The sequence below is a fragment of the Syngnathoides biaculeatus genome, chromosome 10 (genome assembly GCF_019802595.1).
Source record: "Syngnathoides biaculeatus isolate LvHL_M chromosome 10, ASM1980259v1, whole genome shotgun sequence".
NCBI lineage: Eukaryota > Metazoa > Chordata > Actinopteri > Syngnathiformes > Syngnathidae > Syngnathoides > Syngnathoides biaculeatus.
The window spans coordinates 27,725,038-27,741,688 of NC_084649.1; the positions used below are offsets into that span (position 1 = coordinate 27,725,038).

Below are 16,651 nucleotides of genomic sequence, written 5' to 3' on the forward strand. Positions count from 1 at the left end.
TCAGCTGCTGCCCCCCCACTCCTGCTTGTACGACCCGCCCCAGCCGCCGCTCTACCCCCAGCGTGGCCCCCAGCAGGCCGCACCTCCCTCAGCAGCTTCCTCTTCTCACCTCCACGCCGCTCCTGCGCCCCCGCTGGACGAGGCCCCCTCGCCGGGCCTGGGAATAGCCTCGACTTCTCGGGGGGACTTCCTGGACTGCCCCCCGCTCGACGAAAGCCTGGCCGACCTGGACCCGATGTCGGCGGAGGCGCTGCACGGGGTCAAGGCCTCCAAGGACCCCCTGAACGGCTTCCCCTTCAACTCCGCAGCGGGCGGTCAGAGCATGCTCAACTCGTACGGCCAGCTGGGGGGCGCCGACTTGCGCTCCAAGCTGAGGAGCGACGTGTTGGTGGGTGAGCAGGGCTCGTCCGAGGAGACCGGCCTTCTGGCGCCGTCCGTGGAGCTGGATCGGCTGCAGGTACGAAACGGGCGGGAATCCGGCAGCTCAGGCGCTTCTCTCGACAAACCTTTCAGTAGACGCACTTTGAGAATCAGGAGATCGTATTTCATCAAAACGTTCACCACGCAAAGAGACATTTCAATTCCAGACTGCTGAGAGTGAATTTGGTTTGGTTTTTGGTTTTATGGACAGACAATATTTAATATTAAACGTGCGTGTGAAGGAAGCCGTCAACTTCCGAGTTATGGCTCCATAAATTGTGGTGTGAAAAGAAAGCTAGTCAATAAAGAAGCAACTTGAAGTGGCAGTCAATGAAAACAAAAGTCTTTCTCAAATAGCAAAGGTTCATAAAACCAGCCAATCGCTTTTCTTTTCTTTTTTTAAGTGCAAAAAAAGTCGCACAAATCACCACCGTTCCCTCCTCTGGTGTGTCCTCCCCCGAGATGTCTTGTTTCTCGGCTGTGGCTATTTTATTTCAATTACGTTAGGTCACGATTGATCACATCTTGGGAGTTCTCGGTTCCAGATTTGGGATGGGACACAGTGTGGTGTTCCATGTTGACCAAAAAGAGTTCAATGCCTGTTTCTCGATCGGTCGGATTTGAAGATATATTTGGCGTATGTGTGAGGCCCTGTAAGACATCAGATAAATCTGGTGCTGCGTCGTGTCCTTGGTCGGGGAGGGGCGAATCGGCACCGAATGGCCCGATTGTCTGTGTGAATTGATCCTAGTCTTGTTTGCGGTGTGTTTCCCAAAAGCCGGAAAAGAAAAGCCAAATATTCTTTTGAATTTGTGGTCAGAACTTGAGCCTGTCATCAGTGCGACCGACGTGCGGCCGTTCTCATTTCTTTCCTGTGGTCCTTTGCGTGTCCCGGCACCGAACGAGCAGGCTCCCTGGGACGGAACGGACCACTCCAGCCCGGCTCACCACATGTTCAACGAGTCGGACCCCATCCTGGGGCCGACGGGCTTCCTGGAGGAAGAGGACGAGGAGGCGCCGCGGGGGGGCGATGGCGGCGAGGGCGACGGGACCCTGGAGGAGTGTCTGGGCCTGCCGCCGTCATCCTCCCCCTCTCATCCCTCGGCCGCCGATTCCGTGGAGTCGTCCAGCTTCATGCTTTTCAAGGTTTGCCTGTCATCTTGCCGTCATCGCACGATATCTAATTTGGCTAAATGGTAACGTTTCTGTTCTTTATTCAGAAAAGCGACATTTCACGGTCGGGTTATAACAGATTTTATTCCCTCAGCCATACTTTTTGGTTTAAAACAAAAAAACAAAAAACCAAAACAACTTCATTAATTGGTCCCTCTAAATTGCCCGTAGGTGTGATTGTGAGTGCGACTGTTTTCTGTCTCCATGTGCCCTACGATTGGCTGGCAACCAGTTCAGGGTGTGCCCCGCCTGCTGCCCGATGAAAGCCGGGATTGGCTCCGGCGCTCCCGCGACGATAAGCGGCTAAGAAAATGGAAAAGTTTACCGACTTTAAAATTGACCTCCTATTGACTGTCGGATTTAATAAAAAAGTGCATGGCAATGTATGTCATATTGGCAAATATCCTTTTCTATCATTGGCCTGGTCGATGATTTCTCCATCGCTAGCATAAAAGGTGTATGCGTCATGTGGGTGGGAGAAAATCTGTCGCCATCATGAGAAAAGATGATACAGACGATGGAGTGAATGACGAAGGTTGCGGACGTTCAACTCGAGTCATGCGTGAGTCAGCATCGCTCGTTGCGGATTTCTTAATTATTCATAGATGAATGAGGATTTTAGCCTTCAAAAGCCCTTTCTCAGCCTTGCCTTTGGCTGAGGTGTCTCTGTCCTGTTTGACACGTCGCAATTCCTTTCTTGGCCCTGAACTGGCCTTTTTTTTTTTTTTTTTTTTTTGCTGAGGTTAGAGTTGGGTCACAAAAAGCTCCAAAGCAACTTTTTATGTCTGGTAAAAGAAGAGCATCTTTCAGTGCTTGTCTCGAAAGATCTGTTTAAATGCTGTAAAGCAGGAGTTGAATTGCTTCAAGTGATGTTGTAGAATGGCCAAATCCACCAAAAAGTCGGACTCGTCTTGTTTGGCGTCAGGACATCGGTGGTGTGAGCGAAGACGCCAGCGTGGACCAAAGCGACCTGGCGGCCAGCCCCCTGCCACCCTACATCCCCCCGCACCCGCCGCTCTCTCCTCCCGACCTCACGGGCGACTCGTGCCCGTCGGGTTCTGCAGAGGAGGTCGGGGGTCAGCACGCGGGAGGGGGCCTCTTCAAGTTTCACGTCAAAGGCGAAGACGCTGCGGAAAACGACGACAACCTACTCGAGGACCAACGTAACTCGCATGAAGGTATCAGCAACTACGACATCGTAGCACGACACGTGGCTACTGCAATAAAAGCATTATTGTATGATTTCATTTTTTTTTTTTTTTTTTAATTCTTTTTTTTTGCTCTTTCATGGCATCGCTTCTGCTAAAACAGAATTAGTTTCAAATAGGGGTTCACGCTTTGGTTTTAAATCAGGGTTAGCATCTCAAATATAGGATATTAAGATACACTTACGGTTTTAAATCAGTGTTGGAATTTAAAATTAGGCTTTCAAAACAGAGTTGTGGCTATAAATCAGGTTTCCCAGTCCGGATTAAGGATGGAAATGACAGTTTTGCCGTTACAACTAACTTTTTTGTGTTTAAAATGCGTGTTTCAGGAAGTCAAGCTTTGGATTTTGATTCCGAGTTAAGATTTCAAGAAATCAGGGTTTCAAATTGGAGTTTAGAAATAAGGTCTTTGTTTAGATTTTCCGACAAGGTTTCAAGGTTTCAAATGAGGCGTCTGGCTCGTGGTACGGTCTGAATTTTTGTGTTTTTCCACGATCAGACGTTGATCCGCGTCTGCGTCTGCCTTTGGACTTGCCGCCCACGGGTGCCGCTGCGGCGCCGTCGTCAGCCTTGAGGGACCCGCAGGACGGAATGGAGGTCCCCAACCAGCTGTGTCCAGACCTCATGTGTCCCATGGAGGAGGTGGACTCCTTGATGTTTGCAGAAGAGGACGAGGAGGAGGAGGAGGAGGAGGAGGAGGAGGAGGAAGAGGAAGAGGAGCGGACGAGCGTAGCCGACCTGATGGGCGAGGCTCCCGAAAGGCTCCTCAGGGGAGACGGACTCCGTAATGGCCGCGAGCCCGGAGCGGACCTGTACGATCTGCTCGATGGCACCGTAGTGGAGTGCCGGGAAGACCCCGTTCTACCCTCAGAGGAGAAACCGGAGCTCCGCGTAAAGACCGAAGACCGGGACGCCCAGACGAGCGCTCTCAAGTCCGAAGATGCCGCCAATAAATCGGAAGGAGCAAATTCCAAATGCGAAGGCTTCCACGTGAAACCAGACGTTTTCCAGCTGACGGCCGACGAGACCAAGCCTGAGGGTCTGGATTTGAGTGGCGTTAAAAGCGAGAGCGGGCAGGACTTTGTGGAGGCCAAACTGGAGCAGGGAGAGAACGCCGGGGAGCTGAAAGGACAGCCCGGGGGGGAGGGGGAGGGGGAGGAGGATGAGGAGGAGGAGACGACACCCTCCTCGCAAGGTAAGATCCTACTTGGCGTTTTGAAGCCATCCGTAGTTCAATATTTTGCAAGAATTCTGGACGAGAATTTGGCTTTTATTCTTGGCCGTACGTGAAGGTGGCTGACCGGCGTCACCCGCCGCCTGCGTTCGCCTGCTTGCCGAGATGACAACTGTGTTGTGTTTTCCAGCGGAGGACTTTTCCGGGAGTCCCGGGTTCACGACTCCTTTCTCCGTTTGCCACGAGGCCCCCGAAATCCTGGATGCGCGAGAGCCCACCATTGCCCATCTCCTCCAGGAGAAAGCGCTTTACTCCTACTCTGACTGGCCCAAGGTAGGATCCTCGCTCAGGCTGAGCTTCCGGTTTGAAGTTGTTGTGTTGTATTTTTTTCCAGGGTAAGTGTTTCTGTTGCTCAAAAAGTTCCAAGGAGGCAGGCTTTGCGTTTCGATTGAAGGTTCCCGGACATTGTTTGTTGTTCTGTCCCGGCAGGACCGTGTGATCATCAACCGGCTGGACAGCATCTGCCACGCCATCCTGAAGGGCAAGTGGCCCTCGTCCAGCGACCAGTACGACCCGCCGGCCTCCGTCGGCGCCAACCACTCGGCCCAGCAACACCTCCAGCGGAGCGCCTGCCTCCCGAGCACCCCGAGCGCCTCCTCGTCCTCGTCCTCGTCCTCGTCCAGCCAGGCCAGGATCCAGCAGGCCACCCCGAGCCTGGCCTTCCCCATCATAGCGCCTCCTCTCAGCAGGCTGCCCAAGGTGAGCAGAGGTCCAGACTGCTGATCCGCTTCATGTTGTGCCATCTTGCTGTTGCCTTGTGTGGCCCAACCTTTGTGTCCGTGCGTGCGTGCGTGCGTGCGTTGGGCTGCCATCTTCAGACGGAATAGAATATGAATCAGCGCTTTAATTATATACTTCAAAAGAACACTTGAAGCACTCTTCAAAGATTCACAGCATGAGGTTCAAATTTGGTAGGATTACATTTCGAGGACAAGTTTTTTTTTTTTTTTTTAAGGACTACAGGGAATGTCCCCCCCCAAAAAAGGGGGGGGGGCGGGGGGGGGCTGCTTTAAATGCACTTTATCAAACTTGCTTTTGGTCTTACGTTATTAATATTATTTCAATCCAATTTTCCTAATCAGAGCCCAGAATTGTGGTCAACACCAATTTGATCTGCCGGTTGGGATGGGCCAATAATTGGCATTTTTTGCAGATCCACCAATCGGTTTTGATGTCACAATTTCCCGAGCCAATCAATGACGTCATTGATCGGCTCCGAAAAAGACATTTACTCCTCGTCGCCGTCGTGTACAGGAACCAGTCTATTTTTACATATTTGTATTTATATCCTTTTCTCACGTCTTTTGACGTAGAATTGTAAAGATCTGACGGCCAATAAAGTTGCTGTAAAAAAAAAACAAAAGCTGACTGCATAGAAGCGACAAAATGACAAAGCTTAATGCGTTGATCAGACTTTGAGACAAATTTGCTCTTTCACAATTGCACCGTCCGGACAGGGCAGGGAAGGACATTCGTGTAAGGTTTGCTCGAGGTATTTTGACATACTTTTAATACAATACATCTCGCAAGCAGGCAACTCAGCGTTATCTACCCTAGCGAGCCGGTGCCAGCCCTCGTGGTTGTCTGTAAACATGCTGCCGTTGCCCAGAGCAACGAATTCCAACGGTTTGGAGCAAAGGCACGCCAGCAAACAAAAAAATAGATGCTTTCATTGTTGTGGCTCACTGGCATAAGTAGATAAACAAAGAAGTGAACAATGAAGTCCACAAGTAAATGAACAGGTCATTTAAATAAGACTCTTTGCTCCATGTTGTAATCGGGTGGGTGATTTGTTAGCATTTAAAAAAAAAAAACCTGATTGTGTAAAAATCAACATCTATGCAATATTTGATGTTACTGAGTAAAAGTGGTGTCAGGGTCAGATTTGTGTTTTTTTTTTTTTTTTTTTTAATCCAATTGGACGCTACTGGATCGAGCCTCAAATGCCTGCTTCAAACTAAAATGGCTGATATTCTTTATTTTCTGAGTCGCTTCATGGGAACTCAATTTTTTTGTTTTTTTTTTGTACTTGCGATCCGCATTTCTCCCCAAAGTGGCTTCGGGGGCCGAATTGCGACGGACGTCTTGCAAATGTGCTGTTGCTTGGCCTTGTGTTCGCGTGTGTGTGTGTGTGTGTGTGTTTTAACCAGCGCACCGTTCTTGTGTCTCTTGTTCACCCTGGCAGCACGCCGGGCGAGGCGGCGGCCGCGGGGCATGGCGCCTCACTTCCCTCCCTCTCTTACAGGAGAGACTGGTGGCGCCGCCCTTTCTCCCCGATCTCAAGCGCTCTGCGGGGCGACGCCCCTTCGACTACGAAGCGGCGGCTAAGGTGTTAGCGGGGAAGGCGGCGGCGGCGTCCTCGGGCAGGACGTCCGTCGGGGACGTGGCGGCCAATCAGCGCGCCGGCGCCCTGTTGGTGAACGGTTGGCAGGAGGCGGCCATGGACCTCAGCAAGTCGCCGGGCGACTCGCTCGCCTCCGGGTCGGGGGACGGCACCCGCAAGCTGCCCCGGCCCCCGCCCATTACGGCCCCCCTGGACATGGCGGGAATCCTGCAGGCCGGTCTCATCCATCCTGTGACGGGACAAATTGTCAATGGAAGTCTGAGGGGGGACGACTCCCTGAGGAGGAGGCGAGGGCGGAGGAGAAACGTCGGCTCGCTTTATTCGGAATTCACCAAAGCTCAAGCCGTGCACCTCCCTGATACCACGCAGGTGACCCATTCTACGCTTTCCATTCGAGACGACGACTAACATTTACTTTGATAATCTTCCATTGACTGGAATTGGAAAATATTTTTGATTTCAATCCATTTATTCAAAAACAAACAAATTGATGGTGCAGAAAATGCACCAACTTGAAGCGATTGTGATTCAATTCCCGGTTTGGTCCGTAACACTGGTTGTCGTTAATTTGATCGCAGATTAGGTACTGATTAATTGTACCTCGACTATTATCATGCGTTGGTGTTGATTGTTTCATAATGCAAAAATCCATTAGTATCTGTTTGGGACAGTGAGTAGAATGGTCGATTTAAAAAGCGTTCGATAGTGCGGATGTGCCGACTCGCAAATGCCGGATTTTTGTTTGATTAAAAAAAACACGAGTCATATTTAATTGGACTCCACCACTCAGCGTGCCTTTGACTAACCTCAATACAGCTCCGATGTTCTAGTAGGCTTTTCCTCTCCTTTTTGTAGTCACAAGTCCCGGTCCGCAAAGAACTTCCACAGCGTCAAAGGGACGTCATAGTTGAAAGGCATCAGTCGGGGGAAGGGTACAAAAGGATTTCCAAGGCATTAAATGTTCCGTGGAGCACAGTGAAGGCCGTTATCATCAAGTGGCGAAAATTTGGCACCACCGAGACGTTGCCGAGAAGCGGACGTCCGTCCAAAACGGACGAAAGGGTCCGAAGTGCCGTCGAGGAGGTTGCGACATTGAAGGAGCTGCAGGGATTTCTGGCAAGTACCGGATGCTTGGTCCGTGCGACAGCAATCTCCCGTCCGTCTTCTTCATACAGTGGATATAAAAAGGCAACCCGCAAAATGAGACCATGATAAATTCTTCAAAACGTTTCCCCCCCCAAATGAATTGGAATGAAAGGAGCCCTCTAGCCACGGTTCAACTAAAATGAAAACATCCATCCGTTCTCCAAGCAAACACATTTTGGAAAGGGCTGACATCATTTGGTTGCACAAGTGTGCACACCCCCTTGTACCTGGCAATGCGGCTGTTATCCAAACTGCCGCCGTTTCAAGCAAAGTTCACATGTTGTCGTGGGCATTTTCTGACGTTTATTTTTGCTTTCTCGCAGAAGCCTGAAGGTTTTGATCGCTGCTTGGAATAATTGCTTCTCACATAAACGTTTTGCACATGACCTGGGGTGTGTCGACTTTTTATATCCACTGTACGCCTTTGTCAGGGCTATGGGACGGCGGGCCGAGATGGACAAAGAAAAGCCTCCGAGCCCGGCTACCTTTTTTTTTTTTTTTTTTTTTTCACAACACTTCTTCTCACTGGAACTCGACAGCAAAGCGCCGCGATGGGCACATCACCAGCAGGATCCTGAACTCTGGCCCGACTCAAGGTGGATCGGATTGAGAGCAATCGGGCGGAACATCTGTGCGGAGCGCTCGCAATCTGAAACATTTTGGGTTTGTTTTTTTTTTTTTTTTTTTTTTTTTTTTCTTCATCAAAGAAGAGTGAGCAAGTATTGCCGCTAGTTGGAATCCCTGCTTTGAAACCATCAGCCTGGCTTGGACTTTATTGGAAAGCTAAAAACTGCCTCGAAAGCCTTCTTTGAACCCTTCACCCAGGCTGGAAAGCCTTCTTTGAAACATCTCATTCGTAACGCTAAACGTGACTTGAAATCTTTGCACTGATTTCAAACCCAAATTTGTGCCACACGCATTTCGGGGCAATCCAAGGCAGGCCAAATGTGCTGCCACCGAGGCTTCGTTTATCTTGTTGTAATTTTCTTCTCGCCCTCCCTTTCAATTATTAATTGAGTGGTACCTCAATGGTGGAAAAATGTTTATCTTGGTCTCATTTTTTGGAAGTTGCAAAAATGCGCCATTTGAACGAGGTCGTGTCTACTTTTCACGTGCGCTTGCGTTCAGGGTCGCGCGGAGGCTCCGTCGTCGGTGTCGTCGTCCACGTCGTCGCCGTCTCCCTCCTCCTCCGAGCGTCCACTCGCCCCCCCTACGCCGTCGTCCGCGTCGACACCCGCGCCCGCTGCGCCCCACCCTGAGGTGGCGGCCATGGAGCGGGAGGCGGCTGGCAAAGGTTTGATGGAGTGGCTGCGACATAAACCGGGATACAGCTTGGACCTTCCTTTCGCTCATGTAAGTTTTTGTATTTTTAGTTTTAGTTTTTTTTTTCCACTTTGCAAACGGTACACGGGCGCCTGAAGTGCGGGAGTAGAATGTTCTCGTCTGCAGGTTTCAAAATATCGCAACGGCGAGCTGCTTTGATCAAATCAAATAAATGTAATGCAAATAATAATAATAATAAGACTTGGACCTTTCAAATGTTTGCACCGATAATAATTACTTGCAGCATCAAAAGTGATTTTAATGACTGCAACCACAACAATAATAAAACTAATATTATTAGTGATGAAAGAAAAAAGGCCAGCGATGTTTTTGCTGACTTTGTGTGTGTGCCGGCGCCCAGGTGGGGGCGGGGGTTCTGCACGGCCTGGTGGAGCGGCCCAAGCAGCGGCGCCATCGCTGCAAAGATCCCACCAAGCTGGACGTCAACGCCTTGACGGGCGACGAGCGTGTGCCCGTCGTGCATCGCGCCACCGGACGCAGGGTACGCCAACCGGGCTCTTTTGGGTGACCCGTTCTGAAGCCGGCGCCGTGTTAAAAATCTTTCTTTCTCTTCGAAACAATGAAAAAAAAAAAAAATGCCAATAATTGGAATGTGCGAATGAAATTCTTTTTCAATTAGTGATGTAATGCTATGAAAATGAGCCATGAATGCCCTGACGCGGACTGGCGACCAGTCGACTAGTCCCGATTCTCTGATGACCCCCCCCCCCCCCCCCCCCCCACCAACCAAGCCGTCTTTGTGCGTTTGTCTTAACTGTCATCTTCCCTCTTGGCAGCTGGGTGGCGCTATGGCTCCAGCCATCAAGGAGCTCTCCCGCTGGTTGGACGCCAACTTGGAATACTTTGTGGCTCCGGACTGGGCGGACGTGGTCAAACATTCCGTGAGTTCCGTGAAATACTTTTCCGGTTTTGCGCCCACGTGTGCCGATCACGTCTTCCGTCCTGCAGGGTTTCCTCCCGGAAGGAAAGTTCTCCCGCATCCTGACGGAACCGGTCAGCAGAGACCCCTCGTCGCGCCGCCGCGGCCGCCGCCCCCGCAGCGAGATGCCCAAGCCCCTCCTGTCGGACGGCGCGGGCCTGCCGCCGCCCGTCTTCATGAACGGCGCCCTGGTGGCCGGCGTCGACTCCGTGGTGGCCATGCAGAACTTCCGCACGGGAATACCGGGGATCCCCATCTCCGGCGTCGTCACGGCGGGCTTCCCGCACGTTTACCCGGCGGGCGTCGGCGGGGCTTCGCCAGACGACGCCAAGAACGGCTTGAGCGTGTTACCCATGATGCTCCACGGCGTGCCGCCGTCCGCCCACGGGGCCGCCGTCCCGCAGCACGCCCTGTTCAGCGTGGGCGCCGTCATGCCGCTGCACGCCGGCTCGTCGGGGCCGGCCGCCGACGCCGGCGCGACCGAGGCGGGCGGCGCCGCGGCGCCCGAGGCCGCTCCCCCTTCCGGGGGCCAGAGTACGAGCGAGCCGCATCCCGACGGGCGTCTGACTTTCAACCCCTTCCTGATACCCGGCGTGTCTCACGGCCTCCTTTACCCGCACATGTTCCTGCCGCACGGTGGCATCATGACGCTGCCCGCGGTGCCGCCGGGCGCCTCCGCTCACGACGGCTCTCCGACGAGCCCCAAGCGGAGGCGGCGGCGAGAGCGCGACGAGCCGGAGCGGGAACACGAGTGTCCGGAGCCGGAACGCCGGGAGCCCGAGTTGCACGAGGAGCGGCGCCGGAAGGATTCGGAACGGCGGGAGGAGTCGCAGCAGGATCCGGAACGTCGCCGCGAGGCCGATGTGTGCCAAAGTACAGTGGACCCGTCCTTTTCGGCGTCCTCCTCGCAGGAAGTGGACTGCCGGCGGCAGCCAGAGGCGCGAGCGGAACCAGAACCAGAACGGGAGGAGCAGGAAGCGTAAAAAGGCTGAAGGAGGAAGGAAGGAAGGAAGGAAGGAAGGAAACAGTCGAGTGTAAAGTTTGTGCCCGTGTCTTTCTGTCTGTCTGTCAGTCAGTCGTCCCACTTGAAATCTTCTTCTTCTTCTTCTGACAGTGATTAATGATGACATCAGATGTTTATATCGCGGACCCTCCACAACCGCCCCCCACCGCGCGCACACATTAAAAAAAAAAAAAAAAGTTTTTATTTTATTTTTTTTTTTTTTGTTGTTCAGCGCCTGCGAGGTGTCCTCATTCAAGATGGCACTTTTCCACTTGACCTTTTGAACTTTGACCCCTGACGACAAAAGCAAAGCAGAGAACAATCATGACGCACACGTTGTTAGCATTTTTTTTTTTTTTATTTTTATTTTGGGACCGAGAGAATCGTGAAGCTTTTGAAAACGCACACAACCGTCACTTTCATACTGGCAAGTGGTCGAGCCACACTCAAAAGAAATCAAACAAACAAAAAAAACAATACTACAATAAAGTTGCTTCATTACAAAATAAAGACGTTTATTTTTTTCTTGAAGTCATCAAATTGTATTTAAGAGGGGAAGTGAGGAAGAAGGGCGTCACATTTCAACATTCCAACTTTTTGTTGTGTACTAATACAATAAAACAACCTGATTCCTCGGGGAATTTTCTTGTAATTGCTAATAATTTCACTTTTCTTTTTCTTTTAGTGATATAATTTTTTGGGATTATTATTTCTCTTGAAGCAATATTTTGTGTAAGATTACAACTTTTTTTTTTTACCTTAAATATAACATTTTTCATAACAAAATAGAAATACAACTGATATTGTGATGATTTCCTCCCCCAAACAGCTTTAATTTTGTCAAGTACAATTTTATCAAAGAAGGAAAATAATTCAGAAATTGTAATTATTATTTTTCTTTGATGTGCTTTTTTTCTACTGCGCATCATTTGTTTTTAATAGCACATTGCTCTCTTTTATACCCGTGAAAGTTTGAGCCACTCTCAAAAGAAAATGATCAGATAATAAAATCTGAAAAAATACCAAATTTGGATAAGATCACAAAATAATTGATTTTCAAATCCAATAAATTAGAGGTTCGAGAGAATGTGCTAATTCTAGCCCAAATATGACTTTCAAATAGAAGAAAATTTGTCAAATTATTTGTTCATCTTAAAATCGTATTTTGAAAATACGTCTTCATTGCAAAGTAGTTCTTTTTGGTCTCTAAAATGTTTGACTTGAGTTGTAAAACGGTCTGCGTAATCACTTAAGAATAAGACTTAATAATAATATTTAAAAAAACATGCTTGAAATGTAAGTATTGAACTCTTCATCCTGGGTTTGAAAAAGTCAGATTTGACTCTGTTCTTGTAATTATAACAAGTTTATTACTGCGTGAACGACCCCATGAACCCCCCCCCCCTCCCCGTCCCAATTTCTCACTTCTTTTGAGTGTGTGGCTCTCTCACTCTAGTTGTGCTTTTTCATTCGTGCCTCCAGGGGGCAGCAAGAGATCCGTTTTCACGTTCCGTTGCTTTTCCTCGGGTCGATCCGGGCATGATAACTTCCTGGGCACTTTGACCTTCCGGTCAATCTGCCGATGACACTTTATTTGTTTGTTTTTTTTTTTAAGATCAGAGGCAAAGAATGATATTCTTTGGGCTTTTACTTGAAATGAGAATACAAACCAAATTTCAAAATCGTCTCAATGCGGTGATGCCCACCTTTCCATTTTTTGGGGTTAGTGCACTGCACTACTACATGCGCAAGGAAATGCAATATTGAATTCAAACATTGAAATACAAAGAAATTAAACATTTAAGACGCCTGAGCAGAAAAAACAAACTGGATTTCAAAACATTCACCGACATGATGTGGACTTTGAAGGGAACCCTAAAATGGCCGCTTCAAGTCAAAATGGCCGAAATCGTGTCATGACCAACAACGTTTATTAGTTGTGACTTTCCCGGGTCCCACGGCAAACTTTTTGGGAGCTGTTGGTGTACACGTGTACGTGTTATGTTCTGTATAGTGTACAGTAATCACCCCCCCCCCTCCCCCAAGGTGCCGGAGCCGTGCCGCTGACACTGCAAAACAGCGTCTTTCTGGTTCCTCAAAATGGCATCGCAGCACTACTTTTCCATTGGTCTGCTTTAAATTGCACTCCTTTCATAGCTCCTGGACACCGTGTTGCCACAAGAAGGCGCCAAGCGCACTACTTTTGTACAAGCTGAGGCTTGAGGCCCGATGGACTTTTCCGACTGGCGATCTTAAGATCCCCCCCAGCCATGTCCCACAAGCTTCCAAAATGGCGACCGAACAGAACAGGATTGAAGTGGCTTGCGTCAAACTCGTCCAAGAGAGTTCTACAGACAGGTGTCAACTATACGGACACGGAATTGAGATTTTGGACGGAGCGGGACAGCCAAACGTTGACAATCGATCCCAAAACGTTTGAAGGCCTCACAAAGTTCGTATTGAAATCCAACAGGATCAAACAGTGGAATCGGACTGCGCGTGTAAAGCAGGGTGAGTACTTTTTACTTGGAAAGATCAGATTGTGCTCTTTAGAAGTCAGTCAGGTTGGATTTTCTACATTTAAATGGTAACGAACTCAGTCAGTAGCGTAGTCACCAGATGGAAAAAAAGTTTGACTCGGCCCGGTAACGGAACCAACCCAGTGCTCCGTCTTCACAGTCCGATGCCATACAAACGGGCAAATGGACATTTCCCTTGCGTGACGTGACGCGTTAACGCACCACTAACCCGACTCTTCGCCATAAAACGTGACACACTTTGTTCGGCAGATCAGTGATACGCTAACAAAGTGAAAGTTGTTCTCCTGCAATGCAAAAAGCACTGATAATGATTCACTCAAAGTCAGAGAAGATATTTCTCCCTCACTAACCTCGTGTTTGTTGATAAGATCCACATTTAATTGTACGTGCGCTCTTCCGCGAGGCTTCATCCATCGTAGACGCTCGCTCGACTGTCTTTTAGTACTTTGGAAAATGAATCAAGCGGGCCCCTCGTGTAACCTAGCGGGATGTCTTTCATCAGAATTGCATCCGAGGACCATTTTCTTCGGAACATGAACTTTTCCAGGCGCACGCTGGCGGCAGGTCGGAAAGGTCCATTCAGGTGATTTCAGGAGACAAACGGTGGTTAGGTTCAACAACAACAACAACAAACAACAACAAAATCCCAAATTGTGAATCCATCTCCGCACAGAGGCAGTGCTGTATATTTGCTTCTCTTCTTTTTGTTGTTTTTTGTTTTCTTTCTTCCTTTTGGCCGACGTGCGAACGGGAAGCCGCGCACGCCGAGGTGAGGCAGCCAAGCGCAACAGGGTCATTTTTCTTTTTTGTTTTTGTTCAATGACAAATATTTTTTCCACAAAGTCAACGTCGCGCACGTGCGTGCGGGAAGATGACGGAAAACAAACACTCCAGAAACGTTGCCTTGCCGCAACTAGTTGTTGTGGCGCCATATAATTGATTTTTTATTGTTAATATGAACATTTTCGCTTTGGCCAAATATTCTTTGGTCTCGTTCATCCAAGTAAAATAAAATGGAAACACTTTTTGTTTTTTTTGTTGTTGTTTGTGTCAGAAGACAAAATGAGTAACCGTTTTCACGCTAAAAATGACCAATATTGAGCTGTAATGAATATTAGACATGACATTAGACATTTTTTAGGGCGGGGCCTCCGTTGCACGTGAGGCCGCTCAAACTACCCTGAGGACTACAGTGACAACAAAATCAAAATATTCTCCAAAAACATAACAAAAAAAAAAAACAAACATTTGAACGTGTTTTTCTTGAAATGTCCTCCCTTCCAATGGGAGGGAAAAAAAAAAACATTCTGAGAGAAAAATATTATTTCTTCTCCAAAAATGGGGCTATTCTTGAACAAATTATTACCACTTGTTTTTAATCTTGAACATATATATATATACAGTATATACTTTGCCAATTTTTATTCTACATCACCCCCCCACCGGAATTCCCCCCCAAAAGGATTTTACTTTATTCCCAAAAAATCTGACTTCTTCTGACTTTTGACTGATTCCCGCACATATCAAAAGTAAACAAAGTAAAACAAAACAAAAAAAAGAAACTATGACTTGGCGTGTATAATTTCTCAGCCCCCCCCTCATCAGGCAATTTTCAATCTCGGGCGGGGGGCCTCACACTTGTCGCTACGGAAACCTGATCGTTATCCCACACTGGCCACGTGATTAGGTACAGCTGTGAAGCCAGAAAAAATGGATTCAAAAATGCATTTGGTTCGATTTTTTTCATTTTTAACGCTCGGAATCTTTTGTTGCTCGATAAAAGTTGCGCTGACACTTTGCTTCCTCCCAAAAGTTGGGAGGAAAATCCCACAAATGCAAAATTTCAAAGTTCACAAAATATGGACTTCCCCAGAAAATTCAAATATCCAGACGTGATTTTTTTTTTCATTTATAGATGGAATTCTGTCTTTTGAAATTGCATAGATCAAAAACTATCCATTTTGCGTTTTTCTGCAATATTCCGACCGTAACCCGTGCCAGAATCCGCCCTCGTTCATTTATCCGGAAAATGTGACGCGCGTCTGTCGATCGGTCGAACGTGGACCAGGCGGGTCGCGGGCCCGTTTGCGAGTGAACGAGATGGCGGCGCTCGGGAGGAGAGACGCTTCGCCATTGAAAGAAAAAAAAAAAAATTGATAGAAAAATGAGGTCGGAACGAGAAATCGCCGACACCGTTGGAAAGAAGGAAGTTGCCACTCTGTTGAGCGCCTTCACGCGTGCACGTCGGGTCGGGATATTATTGACGGTGGATGGATGGATGGATGGAAGGAAGGAAGGAAGGAAGGAAGGAAGGAAGGAAAGAAAGGAAGGAAGAAAGGAAGGAAAGAAAGAAAGCTTTCAAGGCAGTGGAAGTTCGCGCCAAACCACCGAAAAGCAACTTTCCCACCGCTGGCCACATTCGGATGTGGACCCGAGGCCAGAGGCCAACGAACCGTCCCGACGTCCTCCACACCCCGGGATGGAGAGGCAAGACAAGCTCGTCAAGAACCGGCTGAGAGTTCACAAGCAATTACTTGACGTTAATCATTCTTGTCCAATTCATGCATTTCGACCATTTTACAAAAACAAGACGTGAAAAACATTTTTGAATGGAAATGATAAGATCCACGTTACGTAAGCACGCTTGCAGGCCATCATGCAAATCTGAATTCAATTTAGTAGTTGAATTTGTACATTTTTTCTAAATAATGAACCCTCGTATCGTGTCCATTTTGAAAACAGAATAGCATTTATTTATAGATGTATTAGAAATATTTCATTCATAACACAATTTATAAAACTTGCACGTTCAGATTGGTGATCATTCCTTTGATCATGCCCGCAGCCACCCCCCCCCCACGGCTATTTTTCAAATCGCACGTCTGAATATGTGCTTGTCCAAACTCTTATGCAAGGAAGGAAGATAGATTGAAAATAAAGATAATATAATAATAATATTAAAAAGAGGAAAAAGACATGCAAGAATGTTTGAGGGCTGCAGAGAAGGTTTATGTTTTGAAGAACGGGCTCATTTTGCTTTTCATTCATCGTGAATTTTGCTTTTAACTTGGGTTTATGCGCTTTGTTTGACTTTTGCTGTTTTCTTTCTTGGCTTTGTTTGTTTGAGTTGCCTGGCGAAGAGCTTCCCGGAACGCATTGCAATTATCAGGATGTTGACATTTGGATTTCGTGTTTTCGTGTTGCCGTTTTAAGTGTCACATATACACGGAGCCCCTAAAGGGACATTGAAAACACAAAAAACAAAACTTGTTTCTCATTGCAATGAGTAACTTACTCATTACAATGAGAAAAAAAGAGTT

The 16,651-nt window shown here is 48.2% G+C and overlaps 1 protein-coding gene across 7 annotated transcripts in view; it reads left to right on the forward strand.

The window, feature by feature from the left end:
• chd6 (chromodomain helicase DNA binding protein 6) overlaps positions 1 to 16,651 on the forward strand; it is a 63,281-nt gene that overhangs the window by 32,273 nt on the left and 14,357 nt on the right. For 2 of the 7 annotated variants that reach the window (XR_009796708.1, XR_009796709.1), the window contains exons 37-48: positions 5 to 457; positions 1,330 to 1,566; positions 2,519 to 2,771; positions 3,301 to 3,996; positions 4,166 to 4,308; positions 4,465 to 4,734; positions 6,221 to 6,748; positions 7,235 to 7,495; positions 8,654 to 8,878; positions 9,210 to 9,350; positions 9,646 to 9,750; positions 9,818 to 13,302. Coding sequence is in view for 4 of the 7 variants with exons in the window: in XM_061831512.1 (XP_061687496.1) it covers positions 5 to 457; positions 1,330 to 1,566; positions 2,519 to 2,771; positions 3,301 to 3,996; positions 4,166 to 4,308; positions 4,465 to 4,734; positions 6,221 to 6,748; positions 7,235 to 7,495; positions 8,654 to 8,878; positions 9,210 to 9,350; positions 9,646 to 9,750; positions 9,818 to 10,771 (4,266 nt within the window). In the remaining 3 variants the exon portion in view is untranslated. Of the gene's footprint in view, positions 1 to 4; positions 458 to 1,329; positions 1,567 to 2,518; positions 2,772 to 3,300; positions 3,997 to 4,165; positions 4,309 to 4,464; positions 4,735 to 6,220; positions 6,749 to 7,234; positions 7,496 to 8,653; positions 8,879 to 9,209; positions 9,351 to 9,645; positions 9,751 to 9,817; positions 14,345 to 16,651 lie in introns of those variants that run through there. The other 5 variants (XM_061831512.1, XM_061831510.1, XR_009796707.1 and 2 more) reach the window with 4 other exon arrangements.